The sequence below is a fragment of the Entelurus aequoreus genome, linkage group LG18 (assembly GCF_033978785.1).
Source record: "Entelurus aequoreus isolate RoL-2023_Sb linkage group LG18, RoL_Eaeq_v1.1, whole genome shotgun sequence".
Lineage (NCBI taxonomy): Eukaryota > Metazoa > Chordata > Actinopteri > Syngnathiformes > Syngnathidae > Entelurus > Entelurus aequoreus.
The window spans coordinates 5,467,930-5,491,510 of NC_084748.1; the positions used below are offsets into that span (position 1 = coordinate 5,467,930).

At 37.4% G+C, this 23,581-nt stretch overlaps 2 protein-coding genes across 3 annotated transcripts in view; one reads left to right on the forward strand and one right to left on the reverse strand.

Moving 5' to 3' along the window:
* Window positions 1-111: 111 nt before the first annotated feature.
* On the forward strand, window positions 112-15,556 carry mrpl4 (mitochondrial ribosomal protein L4). Its single transcript, XM_062026372.1, has 9 exons — window positions 112-310; window positions 2,880-2,961; window positions 6,246-6,417; window positions 6,508-6,559; window positions 7,581-7,698; window positions 7,764-7,870; window positions 10,048-10,157; window positions 14,341-14,414; window positions 14,588-15,556. Exons 1-9 carry the CDS (start codon window positions 257-259, stop codon window positions 14,731-14,733), a joined length of 915 nt encoding a protein of 304 aa, XP_061882356.1. The 5' UTR covers window positions 112-256; the 3' UTR covers window positions 14,734-15,556.
* hyls1 (HYLS1 centriolar and ciliogenesis associated) overlaps window positions 14,734-23,581 on the reverse strand; it is a 12,774-nt gene continuing 3,926 nt past the window's right edge. For both annotated transcript variants that reach the window (XM_062026370.1, XM_062026371.1), the window contains 7 exons: window positions 18,668-18,723; window positions 17,671-17,810; window positions 17,554-17,599; window positions 15,203-15,254; window positions 15,056-15,137; window positions 14,965-14,991; window positions 14,734-14,896 (listed from right to left, as the gene is read on the reverse strand). In XM_062026370.1, coding sequence (XP_061882354.1) covers window positions 14,768-14,896; window positions 14,965-14,991; window positions 15,056-15,137; window positions 15,203-15,254; window positions 17,554-17,599; window positions 17,671-17,810; window positions 18,668-18,723 — 532 coding nt within the window. In that variant the 3' untranslated portion in view covers window positions 14,734-14,767. The remainder of the gene's footprint in view (window positions 14,897-14,964; window positions 14,992-15,055; window positions 15,138-15,202; window positions 15,255-17,553; window positions 17,600-17,670; window positions 17,811-18,667; window positions 18,724-23,581) is intronic.

Here is a 23,581-nt window from a genome sequence, read left to right on the forward strand (position 1 = left end):
AGAAACGTATAAAAATATTTTAAAAACATTTGGTCGTCGGCTTGTCATTGTAGTGCACAACCAACCCCGAACCGCAAGGTGGCGGCCGTGTGCAGCGGTGACGCGGGCTGGTGACGTAATTCTGTGCGACATGACTGTCAAAAAAAGCGCCAATCAACACCTGCGACCTCTCCTGTCCGTGGATGTTTTGTTGTTTTCTCCCAGCAACACAATTATTTCTACCAAAACATCAGCTTGATCCTCCAGAAGAACACAAATGTTGTCGCGGTTTTCTGCGCTGTTGCTGAGCGGGAGAGGAGCCGCCGTGAGGGTGAGTGAGTTAGCATGCTAGCAGTTAGCATGCTAGCAGCTAGCTCAAGTCAGCACACAAGCAAGTCACTCACTTTTTAAAAGTATTATGTTAACTTTTATACTTTCATATAGTTTGTATTTCACATATGTACGATATTATTTTTGATTCCTACTCGTTATGTTGTCGCATAGAAGTGTTCATTTTAGTTTGTAGTATGTTATTAGCAGTGTTGCCACAGTTACCTTCAAAATATATTATTTTATATTATTTTTATGTATATGTGTATGTATATATATTTTTATTATATATACTTTTTATATTATTATTTCATTATTATTATTTATATTATTAATATTGGGTTAGTATTATTTTGATTCGTTGTCGCATAGAAGTGTTCATTTTAGTTGGTAGTATCACAATCAGATTAGTTTTATTGCCATTGTTTGAGAACGGGTTCACAAACTAGGAATTTTTCTTGGTGCAAACGTGCGACATAAAACACATATAACACATATTTGGTATAAAAAGAGCTGTGACTGAGCTATCAGATAGACTTAGAAGGGATTCAAAGAATTCAAGGAGCTGCTGTTAGGAGTTCTTGTTCATTTGCCTGATGGCCGAGGGGAAAAAACTGTTCAGGTGGCGGGAGGTGTGGGTCTGGATGGAGCGTAGTCTCCTGCCTGAGGGGAGAGGGGAGAATAGTGTGTGTCCAGGGTGAGAAGAGTCAGCTGTGATCCGACCCACACGCCTCCTGGTCCTGGTCCTGGTATGTTATTAGCAGTGTTGCCACAGTTACCTTGAAAAAATTATTTTATATTATTATTATTTTTATGATAATATATTCATAATATTTTTTATTATATATACTTTTTATATTTATTTTATATTATTATTATTATTTATATTATTAATATTGGGTTAGTATTATTTTGATTCCTACTCGTTATGTTGTGGCATAGAAGTGTTCATTTTAGTTTGTAGTATGTCATTAGCAGTGTTGCCACAGTTACCTTGAAAACATTATTTTATATTATTATTTTTATATATACATATATATATATATATAATATTTTTATATATACTTTTTCTATTTATTTTATATTATTTTTATTATTATTATTATTTTATTATTATTATTATTATTATTATTATTATTATTATTATTATTATTTATATTATTAATAGTGGGTTAGTATTTTGATTCCTACTCGTTATGTTGTGGCATAGACATGTTCATATATATATATATATATATATATATATATATATATATATATATATATATATATATATATATATATATAATATTTTTATATATACTTTTTCTATTTATTTTATATTATTATTATTATTTTATTATTATTATTATTTATATTATTAATAGTGGGTTAGTATTTTGATTCCTACTCGTTATGTTGTGGCATAGACGTGTTCATTTTAGTTTGTAGTATGTTATTAGCAGTGTTGCCACAGTTACCTTGAAAAATTATTATTTTATATTATTATTTTTATGTATATATGTATATATATATATATATATATATATATATATATATATTTTTTTTTTTAATTATATATACTTTTTATATTTATTTTATATTATTATTATTATTTAATTATTATTTATATTATTAAAATTGGGTTAGTATTATTTTGATTCCTACTCGTTATGTTGTGGCATAGAAGTGTTCATTTTAGTTTGTAGTATGTTATTAGCAGTGTTGCCACAGTTACCTTGAAAAAATTATTGTATATTATTATTATTTTTATGATAATATATTCATAATATTTTTTATTATATATACTTTTTATATTTATTTTATATTATTATTATTATTTATATTATTAATATTGGGTTAGTATTATTTTGATTCCTACTCGTTATGTTGTCGCATAGAAGTGTTCATTTTAGTTTGTAGTATGTTATTAGCAGTGTTGCCACAGTTACCTTGAAAAAATTATTTTATATTATTATTATTTTTATGATAATACATTCATAATATTTTTTATTATATATACTTTTTATATTTATTTTATATTATTACTATTTATATTATTAATATTGGGTTAGTATTATTTTGATTCCTACTCGTTATGTTGTCGCATAGAAGTGTTCATTTTAGTTTGTAGTATGTTATTAGCAGTGTTGCCACAGTTACCTTGGAAAATTATTATTTTTATGTATTCCGTATATATATATAATATTTTTTTATATATACTTTTTATAATTATTTTATATTATTATTTCATTATTATTTATATTTATAAAATTGGGTTATTATTTTGATTCCTACTCGTTATGTTGTCGCATAGAAATGTTCATTTTAGTTTGTAGTATGTCATTAGCAGTGTTGCCACAGTTACCTTGAAAACATTATTATTTTATATTATTTTTATGTATATATATATATATATAATATTTTATTATATATACTTTTTATATTTATTTTATATTATTAGTAATATTTCATTATTATTATTTCATTATTATTATTGTGTTGTTGTGTATTATTACTATTATGCCGTGGTTACATTCGAGCCCTGTTACGTGTGTTGTTGTCAATCTCAATCTTTTTTCCCCCCTCAGTTGACATCTTCACTAGCTGGTGAAAACAATCTTCCTCCTAATTTGCTGCTGCCTGCCAACCTGGTGGATCCTTCCAGAGCAAGTAAATATTTGTATTTCTTATTATTTATATTTGGGAATATTCCTGCACACACGAAAACGCTTGATGAAAAGCGACCGGAAATGATGCAGTAACCACGGCAGCCTGTGTGTGGCGCTGTATAACCCCACCTGGGGAAAAGACGAGCGCTGGGTGCAAATTCAGGCTGATTTGTAAACTAACGTAAGAGAATGGACTGAACTTCATGAAGTGTCTTTTTTTTTTTTTTTTTACTTGTTTAGAGCACAGGTGTCAAACTCAAGGCCCGAGGGCCAAATCTAGCCCGCCACATCCTTTTATTTGGCCCGCATAATCCTGCAAATGATATGCGTTTATAAAGTATTTTATTATATGTAGCGATGTCCGATAATGGCTTTTTTGCCGATATTGTCCAACTCTTAATTACCGATTCCGATATCAACCGATACCGATATATTCAGTTGTGGAATGAACACATTATTATGCCTAATTTTGTTGTGATGCCCCGCTGGATGCTTTAAACAATGTAACAAGGTTTTCCAAAATAAATCAACACAAGTTATGGAAAAAAAATGCCAACATGGCACTGCCATATTTATTATTGAAGTCACAAAGTGCATTATTTTTTTTAACATGCCTCAAAACAGCAGCTTGGAATTTGGGACATGCTCTCCCTGAGAGAGCATGAGGAGGTTGAGGTGAGCGGGGTTAGGGGGGGGGTGTTTATTTTAGCGTCCCGGAAGAGTTAGTGCTGCAAGGGGTTCTGGGTATTTGTTCTGTTGTGTTTATGTTGTGTTACGGTGCGGATGTTCTCCCGAAATGTGTTTGTCATTCTTGTTTGGTGTGGGTTCACAGTGTGGCGCATATTTGTAACAGTGGTAAAGTTGTTTATACGGCCACCCTCAGTGTGACCTGTATGGCTGTTGACCAAGTATGCCTTGCATTCACTTGTGTGTGTGAAAAGCCGTAGATATTATGTGACTGGGCCGGCACGCAAAGGAAGTGCCTTCAAGGTTTATTGGCGCTCTGTACTTCTCCCTGCGTCCGTGTACACAGCGGTGTTTTAAAAAGTCATGAATTTTACTTTTTGAAACTGATACCGATCATTTCCGATATTACATTTTAAAGCATTTATCGGCCGATATTATCGGACATCTCTAATTATAAGTTAAAATTAATTGACTATATTTTCTCAGTGGGAGTTCTTTCCATTTTGTTATAAAAAATATATAAAAAACACTTTAAAATGATCTACAAATGCAACAAAATATTATATAATCATACATTCACCCCAAAACAATCTTTAAATCAAACTGATACTCAAATATCTGCTTGACTTATGATTTTAACGCAAGTTCTCCATCAAATTGTAGAGTGTAAAAATGACAATTGACTTAATGAGGTCATCATTATTGTTCTTACATCCTTAGACCTGACGTATATATATATATATATATATATATATATATATATATATATATATATATATATATATATATATATATGTATATGTATATGTATATATATATATATGTATATATGTATATGTATATGTATATATATATATATATATATATATATATACGTATATACATATACATATATATATATACATATATATATATACATATATATATATTATATATTATATATATATATATATATATATATATATATATGTATGTGTGTGTGTATGTATTAGGGTTGTACGGTATACCGGTACTAGTATAGTACCGCGATTCTAATGAATCATATTCGGTACTATACCGCCTCTAAAAAGTACTGGCTCCCATGGGTGGATCTACACTTGACATCCACTGTAATGATACCAAGTACAGGAGCGTATATTTTTTAGCATCACAATCTTTTTTCGTTTTAAAAAAAAATCATATTATGTTTATAAACTCAGTAAATACGTCCCTGGACACACGAGGACTTAAATTATGACCAATGTATGAACCTGTAACTACTTGGTATCGGATCAATACCCAAATTTGTGGTATCATCCAAAACTAATGTAAAGTGTCAAACGAGAAGAATAAGTGATGATTACATTTGAACAGAAGTGTAGATAGAACATGTTAAAACAGAAAGTAAGTTGATATTAACAGTAAATGAACAAGTAGATTCATAATTCATTTTTACAGCTTGTCCTTTATAATGTGTGCAAAATAATAGGTGTATAAATGACACAATATGTTACTGCATACGTCAGCAGACTAATTAGGAGTCTTTATTTGTTTACTTACTACTAAAAGACAAGTTGTCTAGTATGTTCACTATTTTATTTAAGGACTAAATTACAATAATAAACATATATTTCATGTACCTTAAGGTTTTTTGTTCAAATAAAGCTAATAATGCACTTTTTTTGTGGTGCCCTTTAATTAGAAAAGTATCGAAATAAATTTTGGTACCAGTACCAAAATATTGGTATCAGGACAACGTGTGTGTGTGTGTACATAAATGTATATATATATATAAATGTGTATATATATATATATATATATATATATATATGTACAGTATGTATAATATGTATATATATGTATGTACAGTATGTATAATATGTATATATATGTATGTATATAAATGTGTATATGTGAATGTGCATCTATATATATATATATATGTATATATATACATATATACATATACATTATGTATATATATATATATATATATATATGTATATATATACATATATTAGGGCTGCAACTAACGATTAATTTGATAATCGATTAATCTGTCGATTATTGCTTCGATTAATCGATTAATAATCGGATAAAAGAGACAAACTACATTTCTATCCTTTCCAGTATTTTATTGAAAAAAAACCAGCATACTGGCACCATACTTATTTTGATTATTGTTTCTCAGCTGTTTGTACATGTTGCAGTTTATAAATAAAGGTTTATTTAAAAAAAAAAGAAAGAAAAAAAGTTGTTTTTTTTAAAAGCCTCTGCGCATGCGCATAGCATATATCCAACGAATCGATGACTAAATTAATCGGCAACTATTTTTATAATCGATTTTAATCGATTTAATCGATTAGTTGTTGCAGCCCTAACATATATATATATATATATATATATATATATATATATATATATATATATATATATATATATATATATATATATATATATATAAATATATATATATATATATATATATATATATATATATATATATATAAATATATATAATCATAAGATGATATTGTAAAAGGTGTTTGCCTAAGGTTACATTGATGATGTTATGAATATGTAACAGTCATCATGTCACAATGTTGTTTCCTCCCACAGAGCGACCGCCTCCCCCGCCAGACTCCCCCCTGCCTCTCCTGAGGTCATGTGACGTAGACGTGCCCGCCCACCGGACCCCCGTGCGCATGTGGGTGGACACTCTGGACAGGCGGGACCAGGAGCCGCTGGGCGTGGCTGAGCTCCATCCCGACGTCTTCGCCGTTCCTCCCAGGTGAAAACGCCGAGCTGGCCTTTAAACTTTTAAACTAATGTTTTTCATCAGTATATAAATACACGTGGAAATAATGTTTGTTCCTCTTAGACTCGACATCATCCACAGTATAGAAATGTGGCAGAGAAATTACAAACGCATCGTAAGTTTTAACCTTTTTCAACTCACTTCCTCTTCCTCATGCTCTTATTTCCTGTTTGCATCTTTCCAACAACTCACTTCCTGTGTTCCTCATGCTCTTATTTCCTGTTTGCATCTTTCCAACAACTCACTTCCTGTGTTCCTCATGCTCTTATTTTCTCTCTGCATCTTTCCAACAACTCACTTCCTGTTCCTCATGCTCTTATTTCCTGTTTGCATCTTTCCAACAACTCACTTCCTGTTCCTCATGCTCTTATTTCCTGTTTGCATCTTTCCAACAACTCACTTCCTGTTCCTCATGCTCTTATTTTCTCTCTGCATCTTTCCAACAACTCACTTTCTGTTCCTCATGCTCTTATTTCCTCTTGTTGCATCTTTCCAACAACTCACTTCCTGTTCCTCATGCTCTTATTTCCTCTTGTTGCATCTTTCCAACAACTCACTTTCTGTTCCTCATGCTCTTATTTTCTCTTGTTGCATCTTTCCAACAACTCACTTCCTGTTCCTCATGCTCTTATTTCCTCTTGCTGCATCTTTCCAACAACTCACTTCCTGTTCCTCATGCTCTTATTTCCTCTTGTTGCATCTTTCCAACAACTCACTTCCTGTTCCTCATGCTCTTATTTCCTGTTTGCATCTTTCCAACAACTCACTTCCTGTTCCTCATGCTCTTATTTCCTGTTTGCATCTTTCCAACAACTCACTTCCTGTTCCTCATGCTCTTATTTCCTCTTGTTGCATCTTTCCAACAACTCACTTCCTGTTCCTCATGCTCTTATTTCCTCTTGTTGCATCTTTCCAACAACTCACTTCCTGTTCCTCATGCTCTTATTTCCTCTTGTTACATCTTTCCAACAACTCACTTCCTGTTCCTCATGCTCTTATTTCCTCTGTCTGTTTTCACAACATGTCCTGTTCCACTTCCTGTTTCTGTACATTCATTTAACTTTTCCTGGTGATGTCACTTCCTCCTCAAGTCATGTGACAATCAGTGAGCCATAACTGTATTTGTGCTTCCTGAGGACTACGCCAAGACCAAGGTGAGGTCGGAGGTGAGAGGCGGCGGTCGCAAACCTTGGAAGCAGAAAGGAAGCGGGCGAGCTCGCCACGGCAGCATCCGCTCGCCAATATGGAGAGGAGGTGCCCGCTTTTCTCCTCGCCAACGTTGCTTCCTGTGTGTGCGTGACGCGCTGTGCTCCCCTCAGGGGGCGTGTCTCACGGACCCCGCGGCCCCACCAGCTTCTACTACATGCCGCCCATGAAGGTGCGCGTGCTGGGCCTGAAGGTGGCGCTGAGCTCCAAAGTGGCCCAGGTAATAAGAGGTGTGCTCATGGAAGTCATTAAGTAGTCATGAAGTCAGGTAACTAGAGGTGTGCTCATGGAAGTCATTAAGTAGTCATTAAGTCAGGTAACTAGAGGTGTGCTCATGGAAGTCATTAAGTAGTCATTAAGTCAGGTAACTAGAGGTGTGCTCATGGAAGTCATTAAGTAGTCATTAAGTCAGGTAACTAGAGGTGTGCTCATGGAAGTCATTAAGTAGTCATTAAGTCAGGTAACTAGAGGTGTGCTCATGGAAGTCATTAAGTAGTCATGAAGTCAGGTAAGTAGAGGTGTGCTCATGGAAGTCATTAAGTAGTCATTAAGTCAGGTAAGTAGAGGTGTGCTCATGGAAGTCATTAAGTAGTCATTAAGTCAGGTAACTAGAGGTGTGCTCATGGAAGTCATTAAGTAGTCATGAAGTCAGGTAAGTAGAGGTGTGCTCATGGAAGTCATTAAGTAGTCATTAAGTCAGGTAACTAGAGGTGTGCTCATGGAAGTCATTAAGTAGTCATGAAGTCAGGTAAGTAGAGGTGTGCTCATGGAAGTCATTAAGTAGTCATTAAGTCAGGTAACTAGAGGTGTGCTCATGGAAGTCATTAAGTAGTCATGAAGTCAGGTAACTAGAGGTGTGCTCATGGAAGTCATTAAGTAGTCATTAAGTCAGGTAACTAGAGGTGTGCTCATGGAAGTCATTAAGTAGTCATTAAGTCAGGTAACTAGAGGTGTGCTCATGGAAGTCATTAAGTAGTCATGAAGTCAGGTAACTAGAGGTGTGCTCATGGAAGTCATTAAGTAGTCATTAAGTCAGGTAACTAGAGGTGTGCTCATGGAAGTCATTAAGTAGTCATTAAGTCAGGTAACTAGAGGTGTGCTCATGGAAGTCATTAAGTAGTCATTAAGTCAGGTAACTAGAGGTGTGCTCATGGAAGTCATTAAGTAGTCATGAAGTCAGGTAAGTAGAGGTGTGCTCATGGAAGTCATTAAGTAGTCATTAAGTCAGGTAACTAGAGGTGTGCTCATGGAAGTCATTAAGTAGTCATGAAGTCAGGTAACTAGAGGTGTGCTCATGGAAGTCATTAAGTAGTCATTAAGTCAGGTAACTAGAGGTGTGCTCATGGAAGTCATTAAGTAGTCATTAAGTCAGGTAACTAGAGGTGTGCTCATGGAAGTCATTAAGTAGTCATTAAGTCAGGTAACTAGAGGTGTGCTCATGGAAGTCATTAAGTAGTCATGAAGTCAGGTAACTAGAGGTGTGCTCATGGAAGTCATTAAGTAGTCATGAAGTCAGGTAAGTAGAGGTGTGCTCATGGAAGTCATTAAGTAGTCATGAAGTCAGGTAACTAGAGGTGTGCTCATGGAAGTCATTAAGTAGTCATTAAGTCAGGTAACTAGAGGTGTGCTCATGGAAGTCATTAAGTAGTCATGAAGTCAGGTAACTAGAGGTGTGCTCATGGAAGTCATTAAGTAGTCATTAAGTCAGGTAAGTAGAGGTGTGCTCATGGAAGTCATTAAGTAGTCATTAAGTCAGGTAACTAGAGGTGTGCTCATGGAAGTCATTAAGTAGTCATTAAGTCAGGTAACTAGAGGTGTGCTCATGGAAGTCATTAAGTAGTCATGAAGTCAGGTAACTAGAGGTGTGCTCATGGAAGTCATTAAGTAGTCATGAAGTCAGGTAACTAGAGGTGTGCTCATGGAAGTCATTAAGTAGTCATTAAGTCAGGTAAGTAGAGGTGTGCTCATGGAAGTCATTAAGTAGTCATTAAGTCAGGTAACTAGAGGTGTGCTCATGGAAGTCATTAAGTAGTCATGAAGTCAGGTAACTAGAGGTGTGCTCATGGAAGTCATTAAGTAGTCATGAAGTCAGGTAACTAGAGGTGTGCTCATGGAAGTCATTAAGTAGTCATGAAGTCAGGTAACTAGAGGTGTGCTCATGGAAGTCATTAAGTAGTCATTAAGTCAGGTAACTAGAGGTGTGCTCATGGAAGTCATTAAGTAGTCATTAAGTCAGGTAACTAGAGGTGTGCTCATGGAAGTCATTAAGTCAGGTAACTAGAGGTGTGCTCATGGAAGTCATTAAGTCAGGTAACTAGAGGTGTGCTCATGGAAGTCATTAAGTAGTCATTAAGTCAGGTAACTAGAGGTGTGCTCTTGCTTGTGTGACGTCTCCAGGGTTACCTGCACATCGTGGACTCTCTGAACATCCTCAGTCCAGACTCTCAGGACCTGCTGGATGCCATCAGACACAAAGGCTGGGGGGAGTCGGTGCTGGTCGTCAACGAGTACGTAAAACTCCATTGTAGTTTCATGCAACAGTGATTTTGTAGTTTGATGTAACACCGCTGTTCTTGTAGTTTAATGTAACAGTGCTGTTTGTGTTCTTGTAGTTTAATGCAACAGTGCTGTTTGTGTTCTTGTGGTTTAATATAACAGTGCGGTTTGTGTTCTTGTAGTTTAATGTAACAGTGCTGTTTGTGTTCTTGTAGTTTAATGCAACAGTGCTGTTTGTGTTCTTGTGGTTTAATATAACAGTGCGGTTTGTGTTCTTGTAGTTTAATGCAACAGTGCTGTTTGTGTTCTTGTAGTTTGATGTAACAGTGCGGTTTGTGTTCTTGTAGTTTGATGTAACAGTGCTGTTTGTGTTCTTGTAGTTTAATGCAACAGTGCTGTTTGTGTTCTTGTAGTTTAATGCAACAGTGCTGTTTGTGTTCTTGTAGTTTGATGTAACAGTGCTGTTTGTGTTCTTGTAGTTTAATGCAACAGTGCTGTTTGTGTTCTTGTAGTTTGATGTAACAGTGCTGTTTGTGTTCTTGTAGTTTAATGTAACAGTGCTGTTTGTGTTCTTGTAGTTTAATGCAACAGTGCTGTTTGTGTTCTTGTGGTTTAATATAACAGTGCGGTTTGTGTTCTTGTAGTTTAATGCAACAGTGCTGTTTGTGTTCTTGTAGTTTGATGTAACAGTGCTGTTTGTGTTCTTGTAGTTTAATGTAACAGTGCTGTTTGTGTTCTTGTAGTTTAATGTAACAGTGCTGTTTGTGTTCTTGTAGTTTAATGCAACAGTGCTGTTTGTGTTCTTGTAGTTTGATGTAACAGTGCTGTTTGTGTTCTTGTAGTTTAATATAACAGTGCGGGCTGTGTTCGCGTAGTTTAATGCAACAGTGCTGTTTGTGTTCTTGTAGTTTAATGCAACAGTGCTGTTTGTGTTCTTGTGGTTTAATATAACAGTGCGGTTTGTGTTCTTGTAGTTTAATGCAACAGTGCTGTTTGTGTTCTTGTAGTTTGATGTAACAGTGCTGTTTGTGTTCTTGTAGTTTAATGTAACAGTGCTGTTTGTGTTCTTGTAGTTTGATGTAACAGTGCTGTTTGTGTTCTTGTAGTTTAATATAACAGTGCGGGCTGTGTTCGCGTAGTTTAATGCAACAGTGCTGTTTGTGTTCTTGTAGTTTGATGTAACAGTGCTGTTTGTGTTCTTGTAGTTTAATGCAACAGTGCTGTTTGTGTTCTTGTGGTTTAATATAACAGTGCGGTTTGTGTTCTTGTAGTTTAATGCAACAGTGCTGTTTGTGTTCTTGTAGTTTGATGTAACAGTGCTGTTTGTGTTCTTGTAGTTTAATGTAACAGTGCTGTTTGTGTTCTTGTAGTTTGATGTAACAGTGCTGTTTGTGTTCTTGTAGTTTGATGTAACAGTGCTGTTTGTGTTCTTGTAGTTTGATGTAACAGTGCTGTTTGTGTTCTTGTAGTTTGATGTAACAGTGCTGTTTGTGTTCTTGTAGTTTAATATAACAGTGCGGGTTGTGTTCACATAGTTTAATGCAACAGTGCTGTTTGTGTTCTTGTAGTTTGATGTAACAGTGCTGTTTGTGTTCTTGTAGTTTAATATAACAGTGCAGGTTGTGTTCGCATAGTTTAATGCAACAGTGCTGTTTGGGCTCTTGTAGTTTGATGTAACAGTGCTGTTTGTGTTCTTGTAGTTTAATGTAACAGTGCTGTTTGTGTTCTTGTAGTTTGATGTAACAGTGCTGTTTGTGTTCTTGTAGTTTAATATAACAGTGCGGGCTGTGTTCTTGTAGTTTGATGTAGCAGTGCGGGCTGTGTTCTTGTAGTTTAATATAACAGTGCGGGTTGTGTTCGCATAGTTTAATGCAACAGTGCTGTTTGTGTTCTTGTAGTTTGATGTAACAGTGCTGTTTGTGTTCTTGTAGTTTAATGTAACAGTGCTGTTTGTGTTCTTGTAGTTTGATGTAACAGTGCTGTTTGTGTTCTTGTAGTTTAATATAACAGTGCGGGTTGTGTTCGCATAGTTTAATGCAACAGTGCTGTTTGTGTTCTTGTAGTTTGATGTAACAGTGCTGTTTGTGTTCTTGTAGTTTAATATAACAGTGCGGGTTGTGTTCGCATAGTTTAATGCAACAGTGCTGTTTGTGTTCTTGTAGTTTGATGTAACAGTGCTGTTTGGGTTCTTGTAGTTTGATGTAACAGTGCTGTTTGGGTTCTTGTAGTTTGATGTAACAGTGCTGTTTGTGTTCTTGTAGTTTAATGCAACAGTGCTGTTTGTGTTCTTGTAGTTTGATGTAACAGTGCTGTTTGTGTTCTTGTAGTTTAATGTAACAGTGCTGTTTGTGTTCTTGTAGTTTAATGCAACAGTGCTGTTTGTGTTCTTGTGGTTTAATATAACAGTGCGGTTTGTGTTCTTGTAGTTTAATGCAACAGTGCTGTTTGTGTTCTTGTAGTTTGATGTAACAGTGCTGTTTGTGTTCTTGTAGTTTAATGTAACAGTGCTGTTTGTGTTCTTGTAGTTTAATGTAACAGTGCTGTTTGTGTTCTTGTAGTTTAATGCAACAGTGCTGTTTGTGTTCTTGTAGTTTGATGTAACAGTGCTGTTTGTGTTCTTGTAGTTTAATATAACAGTGCGGGCTGTGTTCGCGTAGTTTAATGCAACAGTGCTGTTTGTGTTCTTGTAGTTTAATGCAACAGTGCTGTTTGTGTTCTTGTGGTTTAATATAACAGTGCGGTTTGTGTTCTTGTAGTTTAATGCAACAGTGCTGTTTGTGTTCTTGTAGTTTGATGTAACAGTGCTGTTTGTGTTCTTGTAGTTTAATGTAACAGTGCTGTTTGTGTTCTTGTAGTTTGATGTAACAGTGCTGTTTGTGTTCTTGTAGTTTAATATAACAGTGCGGGCTGTGTTCGCGTAGTTTAATGCAACAGTGCTGTTTGTGTTCTTGTAGTTTGATGTAACAGTGCTGTTTGTGTTCTTGTAGTTTAATGCAACAGTGCTGTTTGTGTTCTTGTGGTTTAATATAACAGTGCGGTTTGTGTTCTTGTAGTTTAATGCAACAGTGCTGTTTGTGTTCTTGTAGTTTGATGTAACAGTGCTGTTTGTGTTCTTGTAGTTTAATGTAACAGTGCTGTTTGTGTTCTTGTAGTTTGATGTAACAGTGCTGTTTGTGTTCTTGTAGTTTGATGTAACAGTGCTGTTTGTGTTCTTGTAGTTTGATGTAACAGTGCTGTTTGTGTTCTTGTAGTTTGATGTAACAGTGCTGTTTGTGTTCTTGTAGTTTAATATAACAGTGCGGGTTGTGTTCACATAGTTTAATGCAACAGTGCTGTTTGTGTTCTTGTAGTTTGATGTAACAGTGCTGTTTGTGTTCTTGTAGTTTAATATAACAGTGCAGGTTGTGTTCGCATAGTTTAATGCAACAGTGCTGTTTGGGCTCTTGTAGTTTGATGTAACAGTGCTGTTTGTGTTCTTGTAGTTTAATGTAACAGTGCTGTTTGTGTTCTTGTAGTTTGATGTAACAGTGCTGTTTGTGTTCTTGTAGTTTAATATAACAGTGCGGGCTGTGTTCTTGTAGTTTGATGTAGCAGTGCGGGCTGTGTTCTTGTAGTTTAATATAACAGTGCGGGTTGTGTTCGCATAGTTTAATGCAACAGTGCTGTTTGTGTTCTTGTAGTTTGATGTAACAGTGCTGTTTGTGTTCTTGTAGTTTAATGTAACAGTGCTGTTTGTGTTCTTGTAGTTTGATGTAACAGTGCTGTTTGTGTTCTTGTAGTTTAATATAACAGTGCGGGTTGTGTTCGCATAGTTTAATGCAACAGTGCTGTTTGTGTTCTTGTAGTTTGATGTAACAGTGCTGTTTGTGTTCTTGTAGTTTAATATAACAGTGCGGGTTGTGTTCGCATAGTTTAATGCAACAGTGCTGTTTGTGTTCTTGTAGTTTGATGTAACAGTGCTGTTTGGGTTCTTGTAGTTTGATGTAACAGTGCTGTTTGGGTTCTTGTAGTTTGATGTAACAGTGCTGTTTGGGTTCTTGTAGTTTAATGTAAGTGTTGGTCCTGTTCTTGTAGTTTAATGTAACAGTGTTGTTCACATACTGTTACATTAAACTATGTGATGTTCTTGTAGTTTAAGTAACAATGCTGTTTGTGTTCTTGTAGTTTGGTTTTTTACAGCTTTGTCTCTTTTAGAAGTGAAGATTTTCCCGCCAACATCCTGGACGCCACGGCAACACTCAAAAGTGTCAATCTTATTCCAGCCATCGGTGAGTACTCTTCTTTCTTAGTAGTATTTTAGTACATACTGTAGTTTGGTATGCACCAAAGATGTCATGTAATCTTAAACAAAGAAATATTTTTGCTCAGAAGAGATTGTGATGAAAGTTATCAATGTTTGGAGCATGTTGGATGAATACAAAGACTGTGCTGCCCCCTGCAGGACTGAACGTGCACAGCATGTTGAAGCATGAAGCCGTGGTCCTCACCATGGCCACACTTGACTTCCTGGAGAAGAAGCTGCTGTGGCACGACCAGCGCTACACCCCCCTCTACCCTTTCAAACTGCCATACTCTGACTACCCGTAGTGTGAGATAAAAACATTTATTAATAAAAATAATACTAATATGAACATTGATGATGAGGTCCTCCAAGGGCCAGGTGGTTCCTGACCTGCCAGCGCAGAGCCGAGCGCTTCTTGTCAGTGGGCACCACGTAGGTGTTGGCCACGTAGGTCCTGCGGGCTTTGGGCTGCAACACAAAGCAAGGTGAGGACTTTGCAGCGACAAGGACTCGTTGTTGTTGTTGTTGTTACTGACCGCTGGAGGCTGGTAGGCCAGACGTTCCTGCAAGAAGACAAGACACACGCTGACTAACACTAGCAGCACACACACAAAGTACAAGTCCTACCCTGATTTCCCAGCGCAGTTCCTTGTGGTCGCGCTCTCCAGGAACCTTGAATGTGTCCCACAGCTGCTTGTACTGGCAGTACCTGCAACATGTCACACCCACCTGAGTCCTCGTTTCCATGGTTACGGCACACTGCCAACACCTCACCTGGCCACACAGTCCGTCTTCTTGGTCTGCTGAGTCAGCACGGGTCTGATGACTGAAACACCACCAAGATTACCACCATGGGTGTATACTACATGCAGGACTACCACACTGGGTGTGTACTATAATACATGATGGTACTACACGGTGAGAAGTAAGATATAGCAATGAAATGGGAAATAAAGTAGAAGGTTAAAAGGTAAAGGTAGTACATAGAAGAAGGAATATAGAAGGTAAAAGATCAAACAAAGTAAAGGCAGTCAAAGAAGGTATGGAAAGTACAAAAGTCTATTTCAACTATTTTCACTAAAATGAGCATTAAGGCTATAAAGTGAATTTATCTGAACAAATAAATGATAGATGAGTAAAACAATGTGACAAAGTAATAAATAAATAGACAGTGTTACTTTAAATGCTGACAAATAAGTGCCATTTTTTTTTTTTTTAACTTTTTAACTTTAACATTAGTATCAGAAGTCATCAGGTGATGTTGCAGAGATACATCGTGGTGGTCTACATGCAACGATACACTGTGGTGGTCTACATGCAGAGATACACTGTGGTGGTCTACATGCAGAGATACACTGTGGTGGTCGACATGCAGCGATACACTGTGGTGGTCTACATGCAGCGATACACTGGTGGTCTACATGCGGAGATACACTGTGGTGGTCTACATGCAGTGATATATTGTGGTGGTCTACATGCAGCGATATATTGTGGTGGTCTACATGCAGCGATATATTGTGGTGGTCTACATGCAGTGATATATTGTGGTGGTCGACATGCAGTGATATATTGTGGTGGTCTACATGCAGTGATATATTGTGGTGGTCGACATGCAGCGATATATTGTGGTGGTCTACATGCAGCGATACACTGTGGTGGTCTACATGCAGTGATATATTGTGGTGGTCTACATGCAGTGATATATTGTGGTGGTCTACATGCAGTGATATATTGTGGTGGTCTACATGCAGTGATATATTGTGGTGGTCTACATGCAGCGATACACTGTGGTGGTCTACATGCAGTGATATATTGTGGTGGTCTACATGCAGTGATATATTGTGGTGGTCTACATGCAGTGATATATTGTGGTGGTCTACATGCAGTGATATATTGTGGTGGTCGACATGCAGTGATATATTGTGGTGGTCTACATGCAGCGATACACTGTGGTGGTCTACATGCAGTGATATATTGTGGTGGTCTACATGCAGTGATATATTGTGGTGGTCTACATGCAGTGATATATTGTGGTGGTCTACATGCAGTGATATATTGTGGTGGTCTACATGCAGCGATACACTGTGGTGGTCTACATGCAGTGATATATTGTGGTGGTCTACATGCAGTGATATATTGTGGTGGTCTACATGCAGTGATATATTGTGGTGGTCTACATGCAGTGATATATTGTGGTGGTCTACATGCAGTGATATATTGTGGTGGTCTACATGCAGCGATACATTGTGGTGGTCTACATGCAGTGATATATTGTGGTGGTCTACATGCAGTGATACATTGTGGTGGTCTACATGCAGCGATACACTGGTGGTCTACATGCAGAGATACACTGTGGTGGTCTACATGCAGTGATATATTGTGGTGGTCTACATGTGGAGATACACTGGTGGTCTACATGCAGAGATACACTGGTGGTCTACATGCAGTGATACACTGGTGGTCTACATGCGAGATACACTGTGGTGGTCTACATGCAGTGATACACTGTGGTGGTCTACATGCAGAAATACACTGTGGTGGTCTACATGCAGTGATACACTGTGGTGGTCTACATGCAGAAATACACTGTGGTGGTCTACATGCAGTGATACACTGTGGTGGTCTACATGCACAAATACACTGGTGGTCTACATGCAGAGATACACTGTGGTGGTCTACATGCAGAGATACACTGTGGTGGTCTACATGCAGAGATACACTGTGGTGGTCTACATGCAGAAATACACTGTGGTGGTCTACATGCAGAAATACACTGTGGTGGTGGTCTACATGCAGAAATACACTGTGGTGGTGGTCTACATGCAGAAATACACTGTGGTGGTCTACATGCAGAAATACACTGTGGTGGTCTACATGCAGTGATACACTGTGGTGATCTACATGCAGAGATACACTGTGGTGGTCTACATGCAGAAATACACTGTGGTGGTCTACATGCAGAGATACACTGTGGTGGTCTACATGCAGAAATACACTGTGGTGGTCTACATGCAGAGATACACTGTGGTGGTCTACATGCAGTGATACACTGTGGTGGTCTACATGCAGAGATACATTGTGGTGGTCTACAACACGCAACTTTGCAGCAAAAATATTCTACTTACAGGATTTGGGTTTGGCTCTGAAGTCGACGTCACTTCCTGCTCGTGTCTGTGAGAGAAACTGTCTTTGATTGGACCAAACATTGGAAGGCGTAAAAGGAAGCCACGCCCACTACTCACCGAGCGAGTGATGAAGGACTCAAAGCCGCTCAGGGACACACCCTCCATGGAGCTCAGAGAGTCCTCGGGGACGACGTGGCGGCCGGCCGACGGAGACAAGCGGAGGTCGGACAGACGCTCCTGAAGGCTGCTGGAACAATCTGGGGGGGAACATCACAGTCCATGTGAGGGTCAGGGAGGCATGGAAGTGCTCCCCCTGTGGGGGCCAGGAGGTGATGCAGGTAAAATATGGAAGTGCTCCCCCTGTGGGGGCCAGGAGGTGATGCAGGTAAAATATGGAAGTGCTCCCCCTGTGGGGGCCAGGAGGTGATGCAGGTAAAATATGGAAGTGCTCCCCCTGTGGGGGCCAGGAGGTGATGCAGGTAAGTGTTGGTGTTGCCAAGATGGCGGAGAGAAAGATCCCAGCACCCTTTTGACGGACGTTTCCTTCCCACTTGTACTTCCAATCCACTTCGGAGTCAAAGTTCTCGATGCTGGAGGACTCTTCTGGACCATCTCTGGGAACTTCCTGTTGGTCCTCACTTGACCTCCCGTCTTCACTTCCTGTCACATGGCTCTGCTCTGACTGCACACGTCTGACCTTGTGGTCTTCAAGAGAGGTTGGGAGCACACTTTCCGGTTCTTGGTCCTCCGACTGGACCAGCGGCTCTGGAGGTGCGGCGGTGCTGCAGCAGTCCTGGTCTCCTGGCCTCAAGGTACCATATCCAGACGTCACCAGGCTGCTCTCCTCGTCCCCAGCGTCTCTGTCGTCCTCCTGAGGAGTGTCACCGCTCCTTGGCTCCGCCTCCTCGCCATCAGACCAAAAGGAGTCCTGGAGGGAACCTTCATCACGCTGGTTCTCCTGGTCCCACTCGGCTTTGTCCATTTGCTGCATGATGGCTGCTGGCAGGAGGACCTCTTAAGACTAAGCTGATTAGCTGGAGAGCCTGGGGCGCCCCCCGCTGGCTAGTGGCGGCATTACACGTCTTTGACCTCAAGTTGCATAACGAAGTCTTACCAGAGTCTCGGCTGTAGACGGACTCGTCACAGACCAGCGACTGTCCTCCTCGCTTCCTGCCAGGGCAACAAGAGCATGTCACCTTGCACTTTCCAACATTATTGTTATTTTGAAGCTTAATTGAAGCTATGATTTGGTACATTTCTTTTAGTAGTTTCGCTGTTGACCGTCCAGGAGTGGCTAGCGAGCGCAGTCCACACCGCTTTTAAGTTACTAACAATTGCTTCCATTGCGACAAGTAAACTACATTTCTTCAAGTATTACTATCAGTGGAGAAGGAGGAAGAACTAATCATGCAACTAAGGATGAGTGCCGTATTCAATACTTCTAATATTGACAATAGATTTTACGGTGAAATTCCGCCGAATGAGTTTTTTTCCCATATACAGTAACACACTAAAACATTAAAAAACTATCAAAAAACATTACAAAAACAAGATTTTACGGTAAAAAAACCAACCAACTGCTTGAATGTTCCCGCTAAAAACAGTGGTATTGTTTCTCCATTCCATTTATTTAATTATTTTATATGCTGTAAAAAACACAGATTTTACTGTAAAATTTTGGTGACTGAGCTGCCAGTTTTTAAAGTAAAATGTAAATATTTTTTTGCAGCTTATGTATAAAAAATAAATAAAAATAATATACTTATATATATATATATACACTACTCATTGTTAAAAGCGGCCCTTCAAAGTTTTTAAGTGACTAACACTTGCTTCCATTGCAGCAAGTAAACTACATTTGATCAAGTATTATTATCAGTGGAGGAGGAGGAGGAACTAATCAAGCAACTAGGGATGAGTGCCGTATTCAATACTTCTAAAATTGACAATAGATTTTACGGTGAAATTCCGCCGACTGAGTTTTTTTTCTCGTAAAATCGACTTTGGTACTGGTTTTTTTTTCCATATACAGTAACACACTAAAACATTAAAAAACAATAAAAAAAACATTACAAAAACAAGATTTTACGGTAAAAAACAACAACCAACTGCTTGAATGTTCCCGCTAAAAACAGTGGTATTGTTTCTCCATTCCATTCCATTTATTTAATTATTTTATATGCTGTAAAAAACACAGATTTTACTGTATAATTTTGGTGACTGAGCTGCCAGTTTTTAAAGTAAAATGTAAATATTTTTTTTGCAGCTTATGTATAAAAAATAAATAAAAATAATATATATACACATACACTACTCATTGTTAAAAGCGGCCCTTCACACAGTTTTTAAGTTACTAACACTTGCTTCCATTGCAGCAAGTAAACTACATTTGATCAAGTATTATTATCAGTGGAGGAGGAGGAGGAACTAATCATGCAACTAGGGATGAGTGCCGTATTCAATACTTCTAAAATTGACAATAGATTTTACGGTGAAATTCCGCCGACTGAGTTTTTTTTCTCGTAAAATCGACTTTGGTACTTTTTTTTTCCTTCCATATACAGTAAGACACTAAAACATAAAAAAACAATCAAAAAAACATTACAAAAACAAGATTTTACGATACAAAAAACAACCAACTCTGTTGCTTGAATGTTCCCGCTAAAAACAGTGGTATTGTTTCTCCATTCCATTCCATTTATTTAATTATTTTATATGCTGTAAAAAACACAGATTTTACTGTAAAATTTTGGTGACTGAGCTGCCAGTTTTTAAAGTAAAATGTAAATATTTTTTTTGCAGCTTATGTATAAAAAATAAATAAAAATAAAAATAATATATATGTACATACACACACATACACTACTCATTGTTAAAAGCGGCCCCTCACACAGTTTTTAAGTTACTAACACTTGCTTCCATTGCAGCAAGTAAACTACATTTGATCAAGTATTATTATCAGTGAAGGAGGAAGAACTAATCATCCAACTAGGGATGAGTACCGTATTCAATACTTCTATGGGCACTGACCAAATGCCATCAGTACAAGCGGGTATTGATTCACACACGATACCACAATGTCGTATTTTGATAGCTATGTCGCACGTGACGTCACTACAGCGACTCACGTAAACAATCAGTCAAGTTGCCATTTTCAACAGCAACAAAGCAAGTATGCCAGATATAAACCGCTCCACTCTTCCAAAAATGCGCTAGCTTGATCCTAATTAACATTGGATTTGCCATAGACAGGCTGCTATTAGCATTAGCAATTTTACATGGCGATTTCAACACCTCCAAATGTGGTAATGAAAACGACAACTAAGACACATGTTACAACCAAACAGCCGGTGTGTAATAAGTGCAATACTTGCAGTGTGAACACTTTGTAGGGTGCAACATGTGTGTGATGTTGCCAAATGGGAAAAGCTACTTCCGAGTTAGACAACATACAATATATAGCCTATACTGTCCTGCCATCTAATTAAAGTACCAATTATTGTCACTCACACACACACTAGGTGTGGCAAAATTATTCTCTGCATTTGACCCATCACCCTTGATCACCCCCTGGGAGGTGAGGGGAGCAGTGAGCAGCGGTGGTGACCACACCTGGGAATCATTTCTGGTGATTTAACCCCCAATTCTAAGCCTTGATGCTGGGAGGTAATGGCTCCCATTTGTATAGTCTTTGGTATGACTCGGCCGGGGTTTGAACTCACAACCTACCCATCTCAGGGCGGACACTAACCACTAGGCCACTGAATAGGTGGCCGAGTGGTTTCTGACATTTCCTGAATGTAGTCTGACAATTCACCAACAACTTTAGGACTTATTTAGTTAACAAACATGCTAACGTTGAATGTTCACATTTAAACTCATTTTGGGATGTTTTATTATTGAAGTATTTCATTACTTGCCACCATTTGAGAAGTATGCTAGCTGTTTTCCCTGTTAGCATTATTATATATGCTAGATCAGGGGTCACCAACCTTTTTGAAACCAAGAGCTACTTCTTGGGTAGTGATTAATGCGAAGGGCTACCAGTTTGATACACACTTAAATAAATTGCCAGAAATTGCCAATTTGCTCAATTTACCTTTAACTCTATGTTATTATTAATAATTAATGATGATTACACTTAATTGAATGGTTTAAAAGAGGAGAAAACACGAAAAAAAATGACAATTAAATTTTGAAACATAGTTTATCTTCAATTTCGACTCTTTAAAACTCAAAATTCAACCGAAAAAAAAGAAGAGAAAAACTAGCTAATTCGAATCTTTTTGAAAAAATTAAAAAAAGAATTTATGGAACATCATTAGTAATTTTTCCTGATTAAGATGAATTTTAGAATTTTGATGACATGTTTTAAATAGGTTAAAATCCAATCTACACTTTGTTAGAATATATAACAAATTGGACCAAGCTATATTTCTAACAAAGACCAATCATTATTTCTTCTAGATTTTCCAGAACAAAATTTTTAAAAGAAACTCAAAAGACTTTGAAATAAGATTTAAATTTGATTCTACAGATTTTCTAGATTTGCCAGAATATTTTGATTTTATTTTAATCATAATAAGTTTGAAGAAATATTTCACAAATATTCTTCATTGAAAAAACAGAAGCTAAAATGAAGAATTAAATTAAAATGTATTTATTATTCTTTACAATAAAACATTTTTTTTTACTTGAACATTGATTTAAATTGTCAGGAAAGAAGAGGAAGGAATTTAAAAAGTAAAAAGGTATATGTGTTTAAAAATCCTAAAATCATTTTTAAGGTTGTACTTATTTCTCTAAAATTGTCTTTTGAAAGTTATAAGAAGCAAAGTAAAAAAAATGTATGAATTTATTTAAACAAGTGAAGACCAAGTCTTTAAAATATTTTCTTGGATTTTCAAATTCTATTTGAGTTTTGTCTCTCTTAGAATTAAAAATGTCGAGCAAAGCGAGACCAGCTTGCTAGTAAATAAATACAATTAAAAAAATAGAGGCAGCTCACTGGTAAGTGCTGCTATTTGAGCTATTTTTAGAACAGGCCAGCGGGCTACTCATCTGGTCCTTACGGGCTACCTGGTGCCCGCGGGCACCGCGTTGGTGACCCCTGTGCTAGATGCTAGCATTTAGGCCAATTATGTACATTTTAATAGGAGTGTAAAAAATATATATTTTTAGATGAATCGTGATTCTTATTTGTGACGACACTTAATCGATAAAAAAATAATAATCAAAAATCGATTTTTTATTTTTTACTCCCAGTTTGTCCTGTCCAGCCGCGACGACAAATCCTATAGTTGGTGTACATCCGGGCTGTCAGACTACTTTTCATTGAGGGTCACATCATATTTCAAATGTCAGTTGTTTTTATCCTTCTCTGTGGGGACATTGTTGATTGTCATGTCATGTTCGGATGTACTTTGTGGACGGCGTCTTTGCTCCACAGTAAGTCTTTGCTGTCGTCCAGCATTCTGTTTTTGTTTACTTTGTAGCCAGTTTGGTTTTAGTTACATTCTGCATAGCCTTCCCTAAGCTTCAATGCCTTTTCTTAGGGGCACTCACCTTTTGTTTATTTTTGGTTTAAGCATTAGACACCTTTTTACCTGCACCCTGCCTCCCGCTGTTTCCGACATCTACAAAGCAATTAGCCACCTGCTGCCACCTACTGATATGGAAGAGTATTACACGGTTACTCTGCCGAGCTCAACAACAACACATCATTTGCAGACTATAATTATATATATATTATATTTTTAACCCGAATAGGTGAAATTAGATCATCTCCCAGGTGTGCCGCGGCACAGTGGTTGAAAAACACTGTATTAGAGTGTCCGCCCTGAGATGGGTAGGTGGTGAGTCATACCAAAGACTATAAAAATGGCACTCAGCATCAAGGCTTGGAATTGGGGGTTAAATCACCAAAAATGATTCCCGGGCACGGCCACCGCTGCTGCTCACTGCTCCCCTCACCTCCCCGGGGGTGATGGGTCAAATGCAGAGAATAATTTCGCCACACCTAGTGTGT